The following is a 19,610-nucleotide window of genomic DNA, read 5'->3' as shown; positions in this document are numbered from 1 at the left end:
GTTTTATTATTGATTTAATTAGTATTCCAGTTCATGGACAATGTTTTGCATCAGTAAACCTTGCAAAAGACACTGTAAGAAAGAGGTCAATAGTTGAACATGATATATAGAGTAACCAGTGTAAGAAAAACTCTACCTGTAGATTTAATAGGCTGGCAGGTAAAGGAGGGCAAATGAAGCTGTAGGAAGTGTTTGCAGGTGCTTACTACTTAATGAAGGAGTCAGCTACAGGTTATGTTATAATTCTGGCAGTTGCCAAAGTAATAAGGGAATTACCAGAATGTTAATACCTACTATTGTAAGTATTGTTTTCTCACATTCAGAAAGAAAATACGTCAAATTGCTCCATTCTGATCTTGCTTCTCAATATAAAATATTTTGGAAATGTTAAGATAAACCTCTGCCTTTTTATTAAAATAAATGATCTAATAAGCAATGAGATTAGGACTAGATACTATCCAAAGTTCTTACTCAAAACCAGACTCCTACTTTCATTTATAGCATCAATTTCCATGAAGTTAAAAAATGCTTTACCTTTGCAGAAGAAAGGCTAATGACATGTTGATCTTTTTCATTTGTCTCAATTTCCATGACACTACATCGGTGTCCTGACAGCTTCCCTGTAGGCCTACTATTAATAGCGGGATGCCACAAACGAAGGAGTTTGTCATTACCTGAAACAAATAAACAAAAAAGTATAGTCATAAAGATTGAATGCTCACTGGTATTACAAATAGGCTTTGTAATGGAGAGTTTAGTGTTGATAAATCTCTGCTTTCATCATGTAGCTAGCTCCCACATAAGGATGTGAATTTTTTATTCTATGGGCTGTATTCCAGCTTATGTCTTTGTTACTTATCCCTAAACTTGTATTAAAAACACATAACTGATTTGCCTTAGAAAGCCTTTTTATTTCGGCTAGGGGAATGTCAGGGACACTACACGCACTAGTCCCATTGGAGCTGAGTACATTCTTACACATAGAACTCAGACTCAGATATACTTTGTTCAAAGATCCATTTTAGAAAAATGCAACAATTGAGACATAAGTTTTATGTCTACTTAACCAGGACATGAAGGGATGACCACCTATGGAAGAGGGTGTGTGTGGAGAACAGGAAGGGCATGAAAGTTGAGGGCAGAGAGGAAACAATAACTGCTGGTGTGTGATGTTGTGTCTTGAAGTAAATGAGAATTAGGTCCTTTGTATTTATTTGTATGTGCAAGCATTATATTTACCTACAATTTAGGGAACAATCCTTGATTGCATTATAGATGATGGGTCTTTTGGTACTATTTTTGTAATAGTTTTCATAAATATTTAAAAATAAAAAGATGTTAAAAATGTATCGGTAAACTCCTGGGTTTGAATACTGATGTAAACTCGACTGTACCTACGCACTGAAATATTTCATATTTTTCACAGGATTTTCGAGAGAACAAGACCGCAGTTTAAATTTGACATTAATTTATATTTTAACTTTCAATTCCTGGAAGATATTGCAATTGTATGAATTGTACACAGTTATTGGAACATAGAATCATAGAATGGTTAGGGTTGGAAGGGACCTTAAAGATCATCTTGTTCCAACCCCCCTGCCATGGGCAGGGATGCCTTCCACTAAAACAGGTTGCTCAATGCCACACCCAGCGTGGCCTTGAACACTTCCAGGGATGGGGCATCCACAACATCTCTAGGCAACCTGTTCCGGGGCCTCACCACCGTCTCCGTGAAGAACTTCTTCCTGATATCTAATCTAAATCCCCCCACTTTCAATTTAAACCCGTTCCCCCTTGTCCTGTCACTACAGGCGCGTGCAAAAAGTCCCCCCCAGCATCCTTGTAGGCCCCTTCAGGTACTGGAAAAACTCTATTTTGACACAAACGAAATGAAACAGCCACATTCTAGCTAAAATTCAGTTCGAGTTTGTTTTCTCTTGGCTTAAAGTAGAATGCAGAAAGCCAAAAAAACCCCATAGACTAGCAAGTACATGTCCCAAGAGAACATTCAGCCAACCACAAGACTATGATGCTCAGCTCAGTTTTATTAACAAAGAGAAAAGCTCTTGCAGTCTGCTCTCCAGGGATCTTCCTTAAGCTTGTTCAACCTACTGGCATCGGTCAGTCCCTCTCCCTCTCTCTCCAAAATTCTATTCCTTTCCTTCTTAATACAGCAATATGTGATTCATTTAGGAGCACCTCATCTCCCTTTTCCTCCATTAAACATTATTGTCCTCTCAGTTAAATGGGCTCCACTGTGTATGTGGCTTCTCTCTAAATGAGAGGCTCAATGGAGGAATGATCTACTCTTAAAATAGCTACAACAGAAAGTCATTTTGGTTTGTGCCAGCTCATTTCACAAGTGTGACAGAATGCAACCACGCAAACAACTGTACTGGCACCCTGGAGGGATAATTCTGCTTAGGAAAGGCTGAGCAGCCCTAAATTCAGTGGGAATCAGTTTCTTTTCAGGGGGATTTCCAGGCAGTATTCTAGATTAGCTGTCTATGAGGTGAGCATGGCAGGAATAAGCTTAAAAGGGCTATAATTGTACAAGTGGTTTGTGAAATGCTTTTGGATAGGGAAACTGCAGAACATGGTGGCCTCCTGCTCACTCCCCCAGATTGTGTTAGGCCAACATAGACATGTCCTGCAGGTTACCAGAACCCTTGTGACCAGGCCAGTATACGTTACTGAGAAACAAGACCATGGGACTAAAGCTCAGCTTGCAGACCTTCCATGAGGTCAACAGGAGGACAGAGAAAATGGTAGGCAGAAGCCTCTAGTGAGACTGATGAGATCAGTTAGAATGTTAGAGCGAACAGACACTGCTTCAGCAACATGCCCTTTAGCAGCCCCAGATGGAAACTGTCATGTCTCAAAGTGATGGTGAGCTTGGTAGAAGCTGTGGACAGTATCTGACCAACTCAACTACCTACTTGCTGCACTTTTGAGGATCTTTATTAGTCTTCCTAATAGCTCTGTACTTTATATTCCTGAGGTGATGGAAGATGAATGCATGGGAAGATAGTGCCCTTTAACTGAGGCACAGAGAGTTTCTTTTAAGAATAGAATCAGTAAACATGTTAAGATACTAACATGAAGAACAAGTGTCATTAGGAAAGAAAACATTTCCCTGCATTAAAAATACTGTTTGCTTCTGTGAAATAGTGGATTAGTTTTAGTTCCTTTTACTGTTGTGGATTTGTTATAGTAGATGCATTCTCTCCCCTCTTCCTCGACTAATACCAGATTGGCCCTAACATTCACTGCTTCACTGGAGTATTTGCTGGAACGTTTATTCTCTCTGTGTCCCAAATATGCCTCTGGGATTCAGAACCCTGACACAGAAGGCATGGATACTAAGCACATTCAAGAAAAGCTTGAAGAAGATGAATTATCTATGTATCTGACAGCAAATATCTAAGATTCTGTGAAATCAATTATTTGAATCATGATGGGCTCAGATCAATGTTCTCCCTTCCAAGATAAATAATTCTGAAAGCATATGTTTAGAGTTTTGTTAAAAGTCAGATTCTATGCCCACAGTTCTATTCTAGCTAGATGTTACGGATTCCAATACCTTTTTTGAACATGCTTCTGAGGGCTAACATTTGTGGAGTCCTGAGATGTGATTTCTAAATTAGGATTCCTGGGAATTCCTGAAAATGTCGATAGCAATGCATTGTGCCAGTAAAAAAAAAAAAAAAAAAAGAAGAATACACAGAGGATACTGAGCAAGCACAGAAGACTTCCTTTAATCAGTCTTAAGACGCTACTGCTAGATTTAGAAATCACTAATAGTTTTTATTCTACTTTATTGCTCACAGGAGAACAGTAGCTGGATTGGAAGAACTAACAGGGTTAGAAGTTGATGTATCATATCATTTAAAACTGATCATCTCCAGCTTTTATATGCATAAATAATTTGATTTAACTGTAGCTGTTCCCTGAGGTGATGATTAAGATGTAGTTGGAATGGAAATGAATACAGAATATGAAGAAAACCATACCACTCTACAATGTTAATGCAAAATGCTACACAGAAAAGTTATTCTAAATCACTGTGGGATCCATATTTTAGGCCACTCTCAGGTTTTTATCATCTTACTGGTTGAAGTCTAGCTTTTAGCATGAAAAGTGAACTCTGTACCAGGTTTGCTTCTATCTTTCTTACTCATTATTATAAATGTCAAATATCTGGAAGACAAAATTAGATAATGTTGCAGTACTGGCAAACTCATGCCTATATTCAAATGCAACTAAATAAACGATGGAAGCGTAAGGGTGTTAAAACATGAGTTTTTTAATAGTCGCTTCCCAGTGTAATAGTACATTGTAGTGTTTTGCATACCATTTGTGGTAAAAACACCTGGCTAAAAAACAATAGGTTGGCTCTTAGTGCAGTGCTTAGCAGATTTATTTAGAAGCTAGCCTGCAATCAAAGCCTGGATTTTTTTTTTTCCTTTTAATTGCTGAACGTAACATATAAACAGAGCTTTTACAAATGATTGCCCATGCCACCAAGAAGTCTAGATAGTATGATTCCTGAATTATTTACCTGCTCTGGTCTTTGATTTTGAGAGCACATTACAGGCAAAATTGCAGGCTTCCTAATCAACAAGACTAGCCTATGTTCATTTTAAAAGGTTTAATTCTCCCATTACAGGATCATCAACATGCATTTTGTCAGCCAGGCAAGAAAGAGAGATGGCTTTTAAGATACAGAGGTAAACATAGCATTCTCTCATCTGACTGATGTGCTACTGTGAGCAGTGTGTTTTATTAATAGAGCACTGAACTCTGAAGCTCAACTGCTGAGGACTTTACTAGGTTGTTCTTTCAAGCACTGTAGCGTTATTCTTAATTCTGGGTCAGATTCATAGTAGCGCCTGGCTGATCTAAACTTCACAGTGAAATTGAAAGAGATGATCCCACCCTGTCTTCATCTTTGGCCACGCATTCCCGCGGTCTCCTGTGACTCTTAGTAATCCAGCTCAGGAATAATTTCCTTTTATGTTCAAAGGGAAGTAGCAGGGCTAAGCACTGGGAATGAGGATGAGGGACAGGAGGATGCCTTTTAGTATCAAGATGAAGGCCAGTGGGTGAACAAGCAAGACAGGCTTCCAACTCAGGGGTATGTAAATGTTATGATCCAGGAACATGCCATTATTCAGAAGGCTCTTCCAGAACATCCCTTCTCTAATTTTTGCTCTAATGTTTGTTCTTCTGATATTTTATATATAGCAATTCTATTCCTTGTTAATTGTCATTTTGCTAGGCTATATAAAATACACCTTTTAGACTCTGTGTGATAGGTTTTCCCCACTGTTTTTCCATATTCAACTAATCTTTCTCAAACATGGCTCACATCAACCATACAGTGGATTCCAGTACAACATGAGGATTTACTAGTGTCAAATTGAGAAAAGTTAATGCTTTGTTACCTGCAGAACAGATAATTCAACTAACACAGGTACCTAGGGGGAATATTCCTATACTCTGCCATGTTTATTGCTGGTGACTGTCAATGAGGGGATAGTGGGGAAAGGCAGACCTTTGATCTGGCCTACCATAGCTATTCTTATGGTTTTAGGAAGTTTATCCAGATTTTTCTCTTATTCTGCTATTTCTGTAAGAAGACATTTCAGTGTCTAACAGAAACTTTTATTAGTTCCTGAGTAACTGACCTTCTATCCTATTCAGACACTTCACCCTGCTTTTATTACTATGGTAAAATCTTGCAGTTCTACCTGTAGGAAATACTAACCACATTCTGTTTTATAGGGTCTCCCTAATTTATGTATTCAATAAATATCTTTGTGACAAGGTAATCAGTGTAAATAAGATCTCCTCCAAGGCTGAACTTCAGAATATTCACTAAAAACTTTCCTATAGCCCTATTGCATTCCCTTTAAATCTCGTGTCTAGAAAATCAATAGAACTGTCTGATACTCATTTTGATATCTGTCACAGTTTTCCCTTTGGTAAACTGCTACAATTCAACTTGAATTGCATTATTTTCCATGTCTAGGTCCTTTTTTTTTTTTTTTTCCCAAATTGATTTTACTGTCTTGCATATTATCAAAGCTAGACAGCAGAGCCTTGGCCATTTTTTCTTCTTGTTAAATATAGACATAAGAACTGCTATGTTTTCTATCGCAATTTTTAACAAAGTTTTAAGCAAGACTTATACTGAAGACTTCAAGATAAGCAGCATCAATGTGACTCAAGGGCATCACCCTGTCAGACAGAATATACAAAGAAGACTGTTTCCATACTCTAGCCACATTTCTGCAGCATAAAATATAACCACTGCAATAGAAATGCTCAAAATTATTGGATAACAGGTAAGACATGGATGTAAGAGGGCTACTTCTGAAGTCTGCTTTGGGAGAAAGAATAAACAGTAAAGCTTTGGGGAAACATGATCAGAGATAAAGTTTAAGATGGGCCAGTTAATTGCTAAAGATAGGAAAGAATGGCCAAAGAGTAACAGGAAAGGATAGGAGCTCCGCTGATACTGCAAGGAGTAATGTGTATAATCCAGCCAAGACAGTCACTGCTGTGACTTGGAAAGGTGCCTCAAAGTAGTTCAACATACTGTTTCTCCTGTTTTATTATGTAAATAGCACGATACTTGAATCAAACCCAGACTGAGCCCTTGCTAGATACCTGTCAGGAAGTGTACCTTTTCAGAGTGATGCTCCCAGCAACTAAAAGCAAGACCTGGTTTCTATCATTTAAGAAAAAAATATTATTTAAATTCTTAAATACTAACTCAGCTTCATTTATCTTACTTAACTGGAGGAAAAAAAATTAACAACAGAACAATCTCTTGGAAAAAGCCCAAGTACTTACCCCCAGTGACAATCACTTTTGCTTTCCTACAGTATGTGAAGGCATTCACTCCTCTACTGACAGAAAATTCCTTTACAGGTCTGCAATTATTAATTAAACTGTTAATCAGGTAAGAAACATTAGGAAAATACAGTCTATAGTCATTCCACTTTACTGTTCTTTAGTATATAGAGTAACTGTTTGCATAATACATACAATCTCTTGTTAAAAGCAAATTGATTTATGACTTACAGTCATATAGACTTACAGTGGTACTAGCATCAATAAAACAGGGTGCATTCTCCATTAAAGTAATAAATCTCTGATCTGAACACCTGAACCCTTTATCAGTCATATTCCAAACAGAATCCTAAAATGGTAGCTGTGGCCAAAGTAAGCCTTCACACACATCTGCATACGTGCTTTTCATCATGGAAGAAAAGTTTGAGTAACTGCCTCTGCCTGTTTTAGACATGGAGGTCTATTGTGGCCTCAATTTTGTGTAAAGGAAGTGCAGTTATTTTTCTGCTGCTTACATATAATGTACTGTAAAACACATAGTCTCTTTTTTATCTATTTGGTGTTGTATGATAGATTGCAAGATTCTGAAAGTCAACTGAATTATTCTGTTGTATTCACTGCTAAAGCATGGGTGTTCAAACAGCCAACACAGGCTGAGATTGACTCAGTGTCCCTTCTAAACCCATCCTTTGAGCAACTTCTGCTTCTCTCTCCATGTTTCATACATTGCTGCTAATGACTGAATATTGTCTTGATTTTTAGATTGGGTTTTGGAAAGTAAGTAGTTCATTTATTTTGGGCTAAAGAGTATCCATTAATATTGAAACCACACCTGAGGATGACAGTAATTTTGGCAAAATACTCTGGAAACTTTATGGATTAGTAAACGAGCTTGTTCTTTCTAGGCAGGTGTAAATAAAAGGCTGTTCACTCCCTGTTATTTAGAAGGAGCAAAGCTTTCTTTCCAGAACTCCAACAGAGTAATTTTAATTCTCTTGATGGTATAAAATAGCAATTTATTGATTTAAATTTAAATCTGTGATTGACAGATTTCCTCTAAGTTTGTAATCTTTTTCCTTTAATTCTTAAATTTAATACTTCTATATAACTGCCTATTGGCTCTTTAATGAATGGTCTTGATACTATTCAACATCAGTGTGAATAAGGGGTTCCAGCAGTGTGAAATCCTGCTCAAGTTGTGGCCTTGTAGCAGCTTTGTATTACAAACTGTGTATGGTGGTAGCATACACTCTTTTGACTATACTTTTGCATCTGCAGTCTTTGTTTTCTCTATCCACAAATTAGGTCTATTTTTCAAAAACTCCCAACGATACCAAATAGGATTTTTCAACTTTTCTCCCAACACAGTATGTGACATTGGACAAGCTATAATTATTGCATATTTTGCTTTCCCCCTCCACAACAGATACACAATATTCATAAAACCTAAAGTTGTTGGATTGATGCAAGAATTACTACGTGAATATTTGTGGCCTGTGTCATAGAAGGGATAAACTAGATTATCATAGCTGTTGATACTTGCCTTAAAAAACTATTAATCTCTGGATGTTCCTCACAGAGGAATTGTGAAGCTGATCTAACATTTACAATGCTTTGAGATATGTGAATGAAAAGTTCTATCTATATGTTATTGTTCCTTTTTTCATCAAATCGTGTTTGTATTATTTATTTTTTAATTGGGTTAAAATCTTCTGAAATCACAGACTAGTAAGGCTTTGAATCAGCTATACTACTGATGGGCCATATGGACAAGGATATGGCACAAATAAGGAGGCCACAACGTCTTTCCTGCTGCATAATGAATCCATTTCACAGTCCTCAGAATAAATGTCTTAGTTTAAGCTTGTGTAACTGAAACTGTAAATGAAACTTAGTTGAATATATTTTGTGTGGATATAAATTTTAAATTAACGGATACATGATATACATGTAACAAAGCAATCAATTTTCTAACGAGAATTTGCCTGTTGAGGGGAAATTGGAGTAGACAATACTGCCAACGTAACTTATTTGTAAGGGTTGTGAGTAACAAACATATATGGACAGTCCTCTCCTACATCAAAAGCTAACAAAAAATGTTCAGGTATTTAAGTAGTTGTACTCTTGTTTGTATTAACAATGCTTATAGAAAAGACAGCTTCAATACAACAGGATGGCACCTTGCAAGGCACTGATGTCATGCAGAATTATAAAGCAAATGTCTGTTTTTTCAGATGTCACATACTTACAATTCGTCTTTTAGTCGCTTTATGTCATCCAAAATAAATGAATGAATGCTGTCCAAGGAGCAGGATCCAAAACAATTTAGGCCAGAAATATACTTAACTTTCACAACCCAGTCATCATGTAGCTTGCGCTTAGCACTAGGAATATAAATGAAGATGTTATTAGGATATAGTAGTATCTACTGTAAAATGCCCGTAGGTGGATAGGGATTTTGTCAGTGCCAAAACCAATACACAGCCAATGCTAGCATTTAATATCCGGGGCAGATACAGAACCAGTCATCCAGCTCAAAAGTAAGCAGAGCTAAAGTTAGGGTTGAATCATGCACTTCTCTAGTAGCAATTATGCTTCCATCTAATTAGGCACAATAACGTTGTGCCTATGCCAAACTGGATAACAGCAATTGCAAATTCTTCCCTAGAATTTTACTCTGAAGCCTCTCTGTTGTAAGATCTCTTGTAAAGTCTTCTACTAAAAAAAATATTTCCTTCACAGAACAAAAAGAAAATCAAACTTACTGCAGTTTGAAAAAATGTCATTGTTAGGGGGTGGTTAATTTATACACAAAAGCTAACCCTCCATTTAGGCCAGAGAAAACCCAAATTAAAAAAAAAAATAAAAAAGCCAGTGATAATTTTTTATAACAAGCACCTACATGTTAAAAGTTTTGGAGTCCAAGACCTGAAGCTCTGATTCTTTTTCATCTTTAAGTTGTGTCAATCCAAAGTCATCACTGATCACAGTAAGCAGGTGAACAAAACCCTTATAATCTCCAAATAGGATATTATCGTTAGCCAGGTGATCTGACATAGGCACTGTGCAAACGCAGAGCAGACTGTTTTCCATTGGTTTGATGGCAAAGCAATTATTCTGTGAAATACGGTAGATAGATTATTAGATATTGCACACGAGCCCTTAAGTTGACTGAATATATCACACTTATCTACTTAGATCAGCATTCAATTCTTGACTTTGTTTTTCAAGCTGCACCTGTGATAGCTGTTTCCTGTATTAGAAACTCTTGGAAGATCATCACCACGTGAAGTTAAATGCAAAATTTAAGGATTTCAGTGAGACTTTATTTCATAGGTTGCCTTTTCCACTTCAGTGAGGAAATATTAATTACAAATTTTGGGGAGGATCTCACCATGCTAAGTGGGATGGTATATTTGCTAAGACTGTATATGGTTTCCTGTTAAAAAATAAGATGCTGTCTACAAGAAAATGAGAAATAGCCAAATTAAGGAATTATTCAAACCACAAAATGTTGCAGTAACATGCATACAGAAATCATATCAAAGTCCTAATTATTAATACAGCTTGGGAGTACCAACTGTACTTATATGGGCAGGTGTTTGAATTTTCAGGAATTAAGATAGTGTGAATGAATGCAGCTGCAAGCCAGTGTGGTATTTTTCTAGACCGACAAGTCCTGGGAATGGGATTTTGGGTCATCTGCATTATACAGTTTATTGTTCTACTGCATGACTCCATCTGTTATTTTATTAAATCATCCTTGCCAGCCTAAACTGGCAACTGTTCATATGCCATAGGAATTAACTGCTTCAGTGTTATCTGTGTGGCACAGAAACATTAAAGAGACATAACTCAGATATAGAACTGCTTATGTATTATCCCTGTGGTCTTGAAAGAGAACTGCTCCTATTCATCCATAGGACAGTTTCAACTCTCACTGATGTAGTGACTGAAGGAAGTCTGGAAAATAATGACTAGAGAATACATTTTTGACCCTTTCTTTCCAGGAGTCCAATTGAGTGACAGAAAGACTTCCATTGACCTGTATCAGCTTGGGGAGAGGCTTTTAATATTGAAAACAATTAAAAAACCCAATCCTAAGTCTTGATCTTGTCCTAAAATATTTTCTTTACTTCCTCTAATCTTCTCAGCAAACTCAGAACTGCTGAAAAAAGCCCCAGACACAGGAGGAAAAATCTAAGGTATAGGTCAGAAATCCGTGTAAAATCGTATTTTGTAATAAGGCATTCAAGAAAACTTCAACTGTTTGGACATAAACTGCTTTTGCTCTTGGAAATGCCTGGAAAAAATACAGAATATGAAGAAATATTTTCTTTAAACCAGGAAATTACCTCAGATAAGTCTATGTTAAATTCCTTGGGAAACCTGTCCCTTGATTCTTAATAGATTCTGAGATATACATATGCACATGCACATACGTTAGCTATACATGTGCATACATATGCATTAGATATACATAGAAAATAAATTCTTCGGGGATTTTTTTGTTTGGTTTTTTTTTTTCTCCCAACATAGTATAAAATTTTCCTCTTTCCACCAAGTTTTTAAGACAGTCTAATAATCCCATTTGGTGCAGAAAGGGTTTTACTTCTTTAGTATAAATTCTGCTGCTTCACTAAGTTCCTACAAAGACAAAAGTTAACGCCTTCATCCTGTTAGACAAAAGCAATGTGAGTGAACATTGAAAAAAGACTAATCTTTTTCAGGCTTCCTTTTTAATATTTATCTGACCCTGCATAATACCTGAATCCTTTTTGATTTATAGTCCCAGACGGTGATGGTCCTTCCAGTTACTGCCACGACACGTTTCAGCTGAGGTAGGAAATCACATCCAGTGATGCAAGCATCATCCTGTTAAAAATAAAAACATAACAACAAAAGTTGTTGTCTGTTTCCCTTGTATAGATTTTGTTAAAAAACTTCATATGAATATTCACATATGAATGTGTTCTTATGCCCTCTTTAAAACCAGAAATGGTTTTAATGCTTCTTAGGTCGTAATTTCTGTCAGTTTTTCTCTCCTTTTTAGTGAAAAAACATCTTAAAAATAATCATGTCTCTAAGCCAGTGGATCCCACAATACAATGGCTAGGATGCTTTATGGTAAAAGAAAGATCAAGCTCAATTTACTTGACTGGATTTTAAATGTCCACTTAACTGCAAGCAGACCTTTCCTTTGATGAATAGAGCTGTTCCTATTTGGAGTAAAACCAGTCAGAGCAGAAGGCACATGTTATTTTAACATCTGTTTCTCTTTCACTGCTAATTCTTTAGGGGAGAAATAGCTCTCAACCCTATGAGAGAAGGATTTTTCCTAAGAACATGGAAAGCATTAAGATACCTTTGCATAGCAATGCATGGGTGTGTTCCTTGTTTCATTTGCTTAGGGACTAACTGCTGCCAAGTTCTTGCTTGACAGCCTGATTTTCTAGTTGCAGATACTGTGATAAGAGAGGGAAGCTGAAGTCCACGTTCATACTCTGATGGCTCAGCATCATTAGCTATGGAGAGAATAGTGAGGGAGAAACTGATATCCAGAACTGCCTAATAAAACTGGAACCAAAATTATTCTGTGGATTGGTGGGAAACAGAGACTATTAGGGTCTTGCAGAGTGTAAGTATATAAACTAACTTGGTCTCTAATGTAATTATGACACTAAAAATTTTTGTAAAGTTTAGTTGTAGAAAGTTAAACTTTTCTCAATTATTCCAGCATGTGAAAGGTTGAACATCATTTATCTCTGCATATGAATACCTAAAATACATATAAGAAGGATATCAGCCAGTTGCAGTGAATCCAGAGGACGCCACAGAGATGCTCAGAGGGCTGGAGCACCTCTGCTATGGGGACAGGCTGAGAGAGTTGGGCTTGTTCAGCCTGGAGAAGATAAGGCTCTGGGGAGACCTTATAGCACCTTCCAGAACCTGAAGGGGCTACAAGGAAGCTGGGGGGGACTTTTTACAAGGGCCTGTAGTGACAGGACAAGGGGTAATGGCTTTAAACTGAAAGACAGTAGATTTAGATTGGACATCAGGAAGAAGTTCTTCCCAGAGAGGGTGGTGAGGCACTGGAACAGGTTCCCCAGAGAAGCTGTGGATGCCCCATCCCTGGAAGTGTTCAAGGCCAGGCTGGACAAGGCTTTGAGCAACCTGATCCAGTGGAGGGGGTCCCTGCCCATGGCAGGGGGGGTGGAACTAGATGGCCTTTAAGGTCCCTTCCGACCCAAACCGTTCTGTTATTCTATGAATTAGATACACTGAGACATGGCTGATAGAACAGTCTGCCAGAGACTATAAGAATTTCATTATTTCCTCATTCCATCCTGTCACTCAAGGACTCTAGCTTCACTCTCTCATTTCCAATACAGTCTCTGTTTCTGTTTGTCTGCCTCATCCACTGGGTCTGTTAATGCTTTTCTATGCTATGTTTAAAAGTAATTTAATTTCCATTCTTCCAGAAAAGTAGTTTGTTCACTACCTGTATTCCTATCATCATTGATTGATGATTCTATGCTGACTACTATTTTTGGGACATTTCATCTGGAAAATTCTTAATTCATTTAACATGTACTCTAGTATTTTTTTCAGTGTTCATATTTTAAAATGGAAAGTCATATGACACTAAAAGTCAAATACTACAAAGAGTTTTAAGTGTATTATATTTATGCCTCTATTCTTTCCAGTCAGTCACATAATCTCATCAAGAAATGAAATCAGGTTTTCTTGAGGTGAACTGTTCTCCATAACATCCCCGGAACAAAATCGTAAATTATCCGTACACATAGTTCATGTTCTGTCTATACCATCGTGATGCTGGGAAAGTTCTGATGGCTGCAATCCACTGAATTGTATTCCTAGAACTGCTATGTTTCACAGCCTTTCCAGCTCAATATCCTCAGGGTCAAGACCTCTGTTGCTCTGTTTGAGTAAGTCCCTGTTCTGAAATACCTTAACAGTGAGAACACTGTATGGTAGAGAGTAGGAGAACCTAAGGATTATTCTGCAATTTGTTAGCCACCCTCTACGCACATCATTTACCAATTGATGGTAGGTTTGGAGTCCAATAACATCTCTGAACTCAGTACCTCACTTCATTTGACAAAGATGCCTACAAATACATAGCTTGACCGATTACCTAGTGCCAGTAGTGATGATGATGTTAAAACATGAAAATAGCATTGCAGTGAGAAAAGAATGAACTGTTATTTCTGTAGATCTACAAAAAAGAATTGTAAGTTCTGCAAGGAAAAGGCAACTTTTTCTCATTAGCTATTCAGAAATTAATTGTGAGGCATTATTCATAGTTGTACATTATAACCATTTAGTGCCGAGGTCTTCAACTAGTATGGTTCATATCTTTAGCAAGTAAATGGTGGGTGGTGATTTACACTTATGTAAGGTATTGGCCTTTAATTTTTAATAAGTATTTAGGTAAAAGCAATTAAAATGCAAAGCTTCAGTTTCAATAAACATACTTTAAAATAAAAAAACCCAGCCCAATTCTAGAAATATATCTCTCAAAGAATTCTCAAGTAAAAAACTTAATAGCATCGTATATTTCAACGGCCTGGAAAGTGGGAAATTCTCTCAAAACAATCCAGAATTTTATTTAATTTTAATTTAGCATAAGGATATAAATTTCCATTTTAAGAAAACAATAGCTTAAAATATCCTGCAAATATGAAAATTTTTTTTTCCTGCAAACATGAAAATGTTTTAACAACCATCAAAAAGTTAAACCTCAAGCCCAGTAATAGCCATTTTAATTCTGTTTTCACTGCAGTAGTTAGAGGAAGGATGAGAAGAAAGTAAATTGGCTAAGGACAGGATCATTTGGTGCAAACACTTAATTAAAAATGTTAACTAAGATCACCTATTTCCTAAGACAAGGCAGAGAAGAAAGAAGCAGCGTTTTAACTAGACCATCTGAAAATTTCACAATTCTGATACCAAAAAGGTGAATATAATAACAACAACAAAATAGCATGACACAACCAAATACCATGAAATCTCTCAGATGCAGAGACAGAGGATTTCATAAGGTTGGGGGCATGGGTTTCTCACTATCAATCTTTTCTTCTTACTGTCAATCAGCTCCCCAGCCAATGTCCCAAAGATTTTCCCCTGAAACACTTTACATCCTACCATGTTCAGCAGTAATGATTCCATCTGATCTAAGGATCCCCAGCAGCAATGATCCTCCACCCAAAGGGGAGGAATCCGAACTATTTCAAACCTACTTCTTCCTTTGCCTAGGGAAGGCTGAAAAAGTGGAAACAGCTGCGAAAGTGTGGGAGAGTGGCACATGACAAAGGGAGACAGCAGATAAGGCTATGCCAGACAGATGTGGTGAAAAGCTGAATGGAAGTGGGTGCTCACAGATAATAAAGTGTGTTGTGTATGGATACTAAAACTACGAGTTTTGGTATTGTATCTGTTTGGAATCACAGCCCTAACAATTATGGTATTACACCATAATACTGAGTGATACCTTTATGTTAAACATATCCTCCTTTCACATTTTTTTATAGCAGAGATATCCTTCAACAGTGCCTAATTCTGCTACAGCTGCCAAATATCATCCTACTGCCACAGCAAAGACTTCCATATCCATTGAGGAATCATTCTTAGTGCTCAGAGAGGAAGAAGACCCTGCAGCTGCACGCTGCCCATGGCAGCATCAGGCTGGCACTCCAGCTGCTTCTCCTTGGCATCTCCAGGGATAAGCACCAAATATTGTTCTCACCCTACCCTGACATATTTGGACTGGTGAAGTTGTTCCTACAATCGAAGCAGGAACAAACTACTAAAATTCAGTCCTGTAACACAGCTGTAGAAGAAATTCTAAGCTGATTCTAGTCAACGTTTCCAAAAGTTGATAGGTCCCAATAATGTTTCTCAGTTTACATCTCTGCATTGATTCCACAGGTCAGATTAGTCCTTACAACAATTTATATGCAACTCAGGCCCAGAGTTGTTTTCTGTGTTGGAGTAGTAGGGCCTGTGGTCTGGAGTATTTCTATTGTGTTTTAGAACATCTGCAATATGTGAGAGAGAATCAACAAAAGGCACTACCCCCCCGGCACAAGATACCTACAGGGACTTTTAGTCAAGGGGTCACATCACTTTGTTATGACCGCTGACAGTTCTCTTGTCTGCAGGTCATCTGAAGGGGGATCATCACCTAAAATCTGCAGTGATAGCCCAAGGGTAAAAATGAGCTTTTAAAGTAGATGCTGTGTAGCCAACCAATCTACCCAGCAAAGTGTAGAACTCTTTTTCACTAATGAACTTAAAATTTTTCTTATTTAAATGTTACAGTGGTGAAGTGTTGGAACTTCGAAGAAATAATTCTGGAAAGGTAGTAGGTAAAGGACAATTTTGTAGAAAAAGCAACATTTATCTGAGGTTTCTTTTTATCAGAGTAAAGAAATCAAGTTACACAATTGTTTCTATAACTTAAAGGAGTAAATTGAATCTGTTTGACCTATGGCACCCTATGCCAAATTATGCAGAAGTCTCAAGGTTATAAGTAGCAGTTTCTAATTACTTCACTTTACTACCTGCTGATTTTTAATTCAAATGATTTAACAGAAGGAGGAAAATTAACTCACTTTAATGCTGGTGGTTGCCAGAACCCTCATCTGAAAAAAAAACCGAAAATATGTTGTCTCAATAACAAGTTAGAAATTAAATTAAAAATCTGAACACAGTCAGTCTCCTGCATCACAGGCAGAACAAATCAGTAATAGCCAACAGAAAGAGTTTGTAGTTAAGATCTTCTGAGAAAGTTCTTTAACCTACTGACTGTCTGCTCCCCAGTTTATAGTGAGGAACTGAAACCCTCTCACAGTTGTTTCATGGTTTGTTGCTTTGGTTTTTTTAAAAAATTGTGATGTTAGAGTGAGCAGAATAAGAAAAAAAAATACTCATTTTCACAGTGGACTACAAATCAGCTGTTCTCATGGAATTGGGCTTCTAATAGTTCTTCACAGCTAGAACAGCTTCAACTACTGAAAGAGGTAGGATGTGGCATACAGAAACCTAAGCTTATGCTGGCCCATATGACATGTCAACTAGTGCCAGCAAAATCCCAGGCAGAGGTAGCACATTAGGCTGCAAATTTGAATATCCATATCAGTATAGCATCTTTCAGCAAAGTTAACTATCTGGGGACAGCGTGACAAAACCTGAAGTGTTTAAAGTCACACAGTAGTAGGCATACCTGTCACCACCATCCAGCAGAGACAGGGTCATCTCTGTCCCCTAACAAAACTACTACTCATTTTTCAAAAGCAGTTTCAGCCTTTTCCCTTCTGAAACAGTCACAGCTGCTTTTTTACCTCCTCTCGCCACCACTCATTTTCAGTAATAAATAAGTGGTGCCTAATTCCCATCCCAGCAATTCCACATTTCAGAAACCAAGAAGATAGGATCAAAATCTTTCTTCCCATGGAAATGCGATGCCCAGTGTCATCATGGAAAGTCTTTGAGCAGAGTTTAAAAATATTGTTAATCAAGAGTTTAATATCCATGCACTGTTTTGGCTTTATCTACAGGAAATAGATAAAGCCACAGATTTGGCTTTATCTACAGTAATTAGAGCGTGCACAGACAATTTTCCTTAAGGCTGCCTACTCCTACAAGTCTTTGGTGCTGATCAAGGCAGCATCCATGTCTGAGATCCTGAGAAGGGTAACTATCTGTCTCACATTCTAGAGTAAGCAAGAAATGGCTAATAATGCACAGCTGCATGCAGGTACTGAAGCATAATAGGTCCACATTTGTTGCAGAAAGCAACACTTAGCCCTCAAAAAGAGAGCCTGCTGGCCTACAAATGAGTTTTTCTTTGCTTTCGCTTCAACTTCCAATAGCTGATCTGTATGAGAACATAGGATTTCTTATCACAGCAACCAGGACTAACAAAAGTCTCCAATCCTTCTTTTAGATGATAATTAGAGTCACTAGCAGTTTACATAGTGGATGATGGAAGCCTGTCACTGGTGAAATAGGAGATGATTTTGAAAGCTATCCTGACGTATACAGGCTAAATTAAGCATTCTTAATGCCATTTAACATGACGGACACTAATTATTTGCTGATAAAAAGCTGATTAATTCTTATTTCACCGAAGTTTAATAGATTAACAAGCTGTGTGTTGGTTTGCAACCTCTTAATTGTTCCTGTTCTAATTTTTAAATTAGGTGTTTTTTAAAGTTTTTAACTATTCTCAGTTTCTACCCAGTATCAAATAAAAACTTGTCTAGATTGTCAGCTGCATCCAAGGATATAACATGACCACTAAGGAAACTGTCAAGTTATATTTGCTTTCCAAAGGGCAAAGAGAATTATAACAACTTGATCTTGTGGAAAGTTTGGTTTCATTGGGCATCAATTTACACCAGCCTGAATTAACAGAATATGGCCCTGTCTCTTCCTCCACATGTACGTTTCTTACTAGTCAAATGTGCCAGAAGTGGCACAGCTAGCTTCTGTATTATATTAGATCCACTAATTATATCAGACCAAATATTGTTATTCATGTACACGGAACACAGTGACTCCTGTGGGATATATGTGTATCCAAGAACACCATATAGTTAATAACCTGCCCTTTAAAAATGCAGCAGTTATACAAAAATAAACCTCTCTGTCTACGTGTTAATGCACTGCTCATGTATTCATATTTTGGCCCCTCCACCCAGAGTACAAGTCAGATCAAGCGGCATCTTGTGGTGGTGCATTTCTTCCCCTCTTAACTCCTGGACAGCTTTATGGCCTTAGATATTCCTGTTAAACCTCAGCCATTGTTCAGGGAGTTTGGTGGTTAAGCGCCCCTTATCATATCAAAACACTCTTGCACTGCCAAGGTGGGGAATGGCCATACTAAGGGTCAGTTGCCTGGTTACAGTGAGGGATGAGAGTGAAATAATTCATCCCCTGCCAGCCCTGAACCTTATCGCAATCTGGGTAGATGGGTACCAGCTGGGAATTCCAATGACCACCTACCCAAATTAAGGCCAGGATATAAAATTATTTATGACTAAAGTAAATTACCTTGCGACCCTATAAATAGCAGTTCCAAGGATGACCCTTTGAGCTCTCCTGGATCATAGCAGGCTGCGCCCAGCATCTCCCTCTGAGTGGGAAGCCTCTCAGAGTTTACAAACTCTCAAGTTTGTGAAATCAGAGAACAGTCAACACAAACTGGGCTGAAAACCCTTCTTGAGGGTCAACTCTTCGCCCATTGAGAGATGCACTGATATCCAACGTGAATATTTTCACCGAACTCAAGGGGAAATTTTTAACAGGTACCTTCATACAAATATATGTATATTCTATGACTCTATTTCTATATCTGTCTGTGTGAGTGTATGCATGCAACTTAATGTTGATAACTTTCTTAAGTCTTTGATTAAGTTACTGTACTGATTTATTGAGAGTTAAGTCCTGCTGAGGAGTTGTATGATCTAATTGTGTGGTCTATCTGAATAGCGTTAAGGAATTTTGAATTATTGCTGCCCCACATTGTTGCTATCCCAAAGTTTCACACCAAGCACAAATCTCCACACACTCTAATCCTTTCCCCAGTTCCTTAGGCATAAACCATTGACCAGGTCTGGGACTAGTGGTGGATTCAGCTGCACCTAGACCTCTCTTTTGAGGAGTTTAGAAAGCAAGAGGTTCCTCACTGAACCTTGTGACCAAACAGGAGGAAATTCCCT

The 19,610-nt window shown here is 37.7% G+C and overlaps 1 protein-coding gene across 1 annotated transcript in view; it reads right to left on the bottom strand.

Moving 5' to 3' along the window:
• The window catches only part of WDR64 (WD repeat domain 64), a gene marked incomplete at its 5' end in the record, with an annotated part of 60,299 nt that extends 43,770 nt beyond the window's left edge, over positions 1-16,529 (bottom strand). The window contains 6 exons of the mRNA XM_010147100.1: positions 535-674; positions 6,862-6,941; positions 9,111-9,245; positions 9,764-9,978; positions 11,629-11,736; positions 16,500-16,529. Coding sequence (XP_010145402.1) covers positions 535-674; positions 6,862-6,941; positions 9,111-9,245; positions 9,764-9,978; positions 11,629-11,736; positions 16,500-16,529 — 708 coding nt within the window. The remainder of the gene's footprint in view (positions 1-534; positions 675-6,861; positions 6,942-9,110; positions 9,246-9,763; positions 9,979-11,628; positions 11,737-16,499) is intronic.
• Between the last annotated feature and the right edge of the window lie 3,081 nt (positions 16,530-19,610).

The sequence above is a fragment of the Eurypyga helias genome, unplaced genomic scaffold (assembly GCF_000690775.1).
Source record: "Eurypyga helias isolate BGI_N326 unplaced genomic scaffold, ASM69077v1 scaffold6872, whole genome shotgun sequence".
Lineage (NCBI taxonomy): Eukaryota > Metazoa > Chordata > Aves > Eurypygiformes > Eurypygidae > Eurypyga > Eurypyga helias.
Note: the sequence above shows the minus strand (reverse complement) of the source record. Positions and strands in the feature narration are given on the sequence as shown.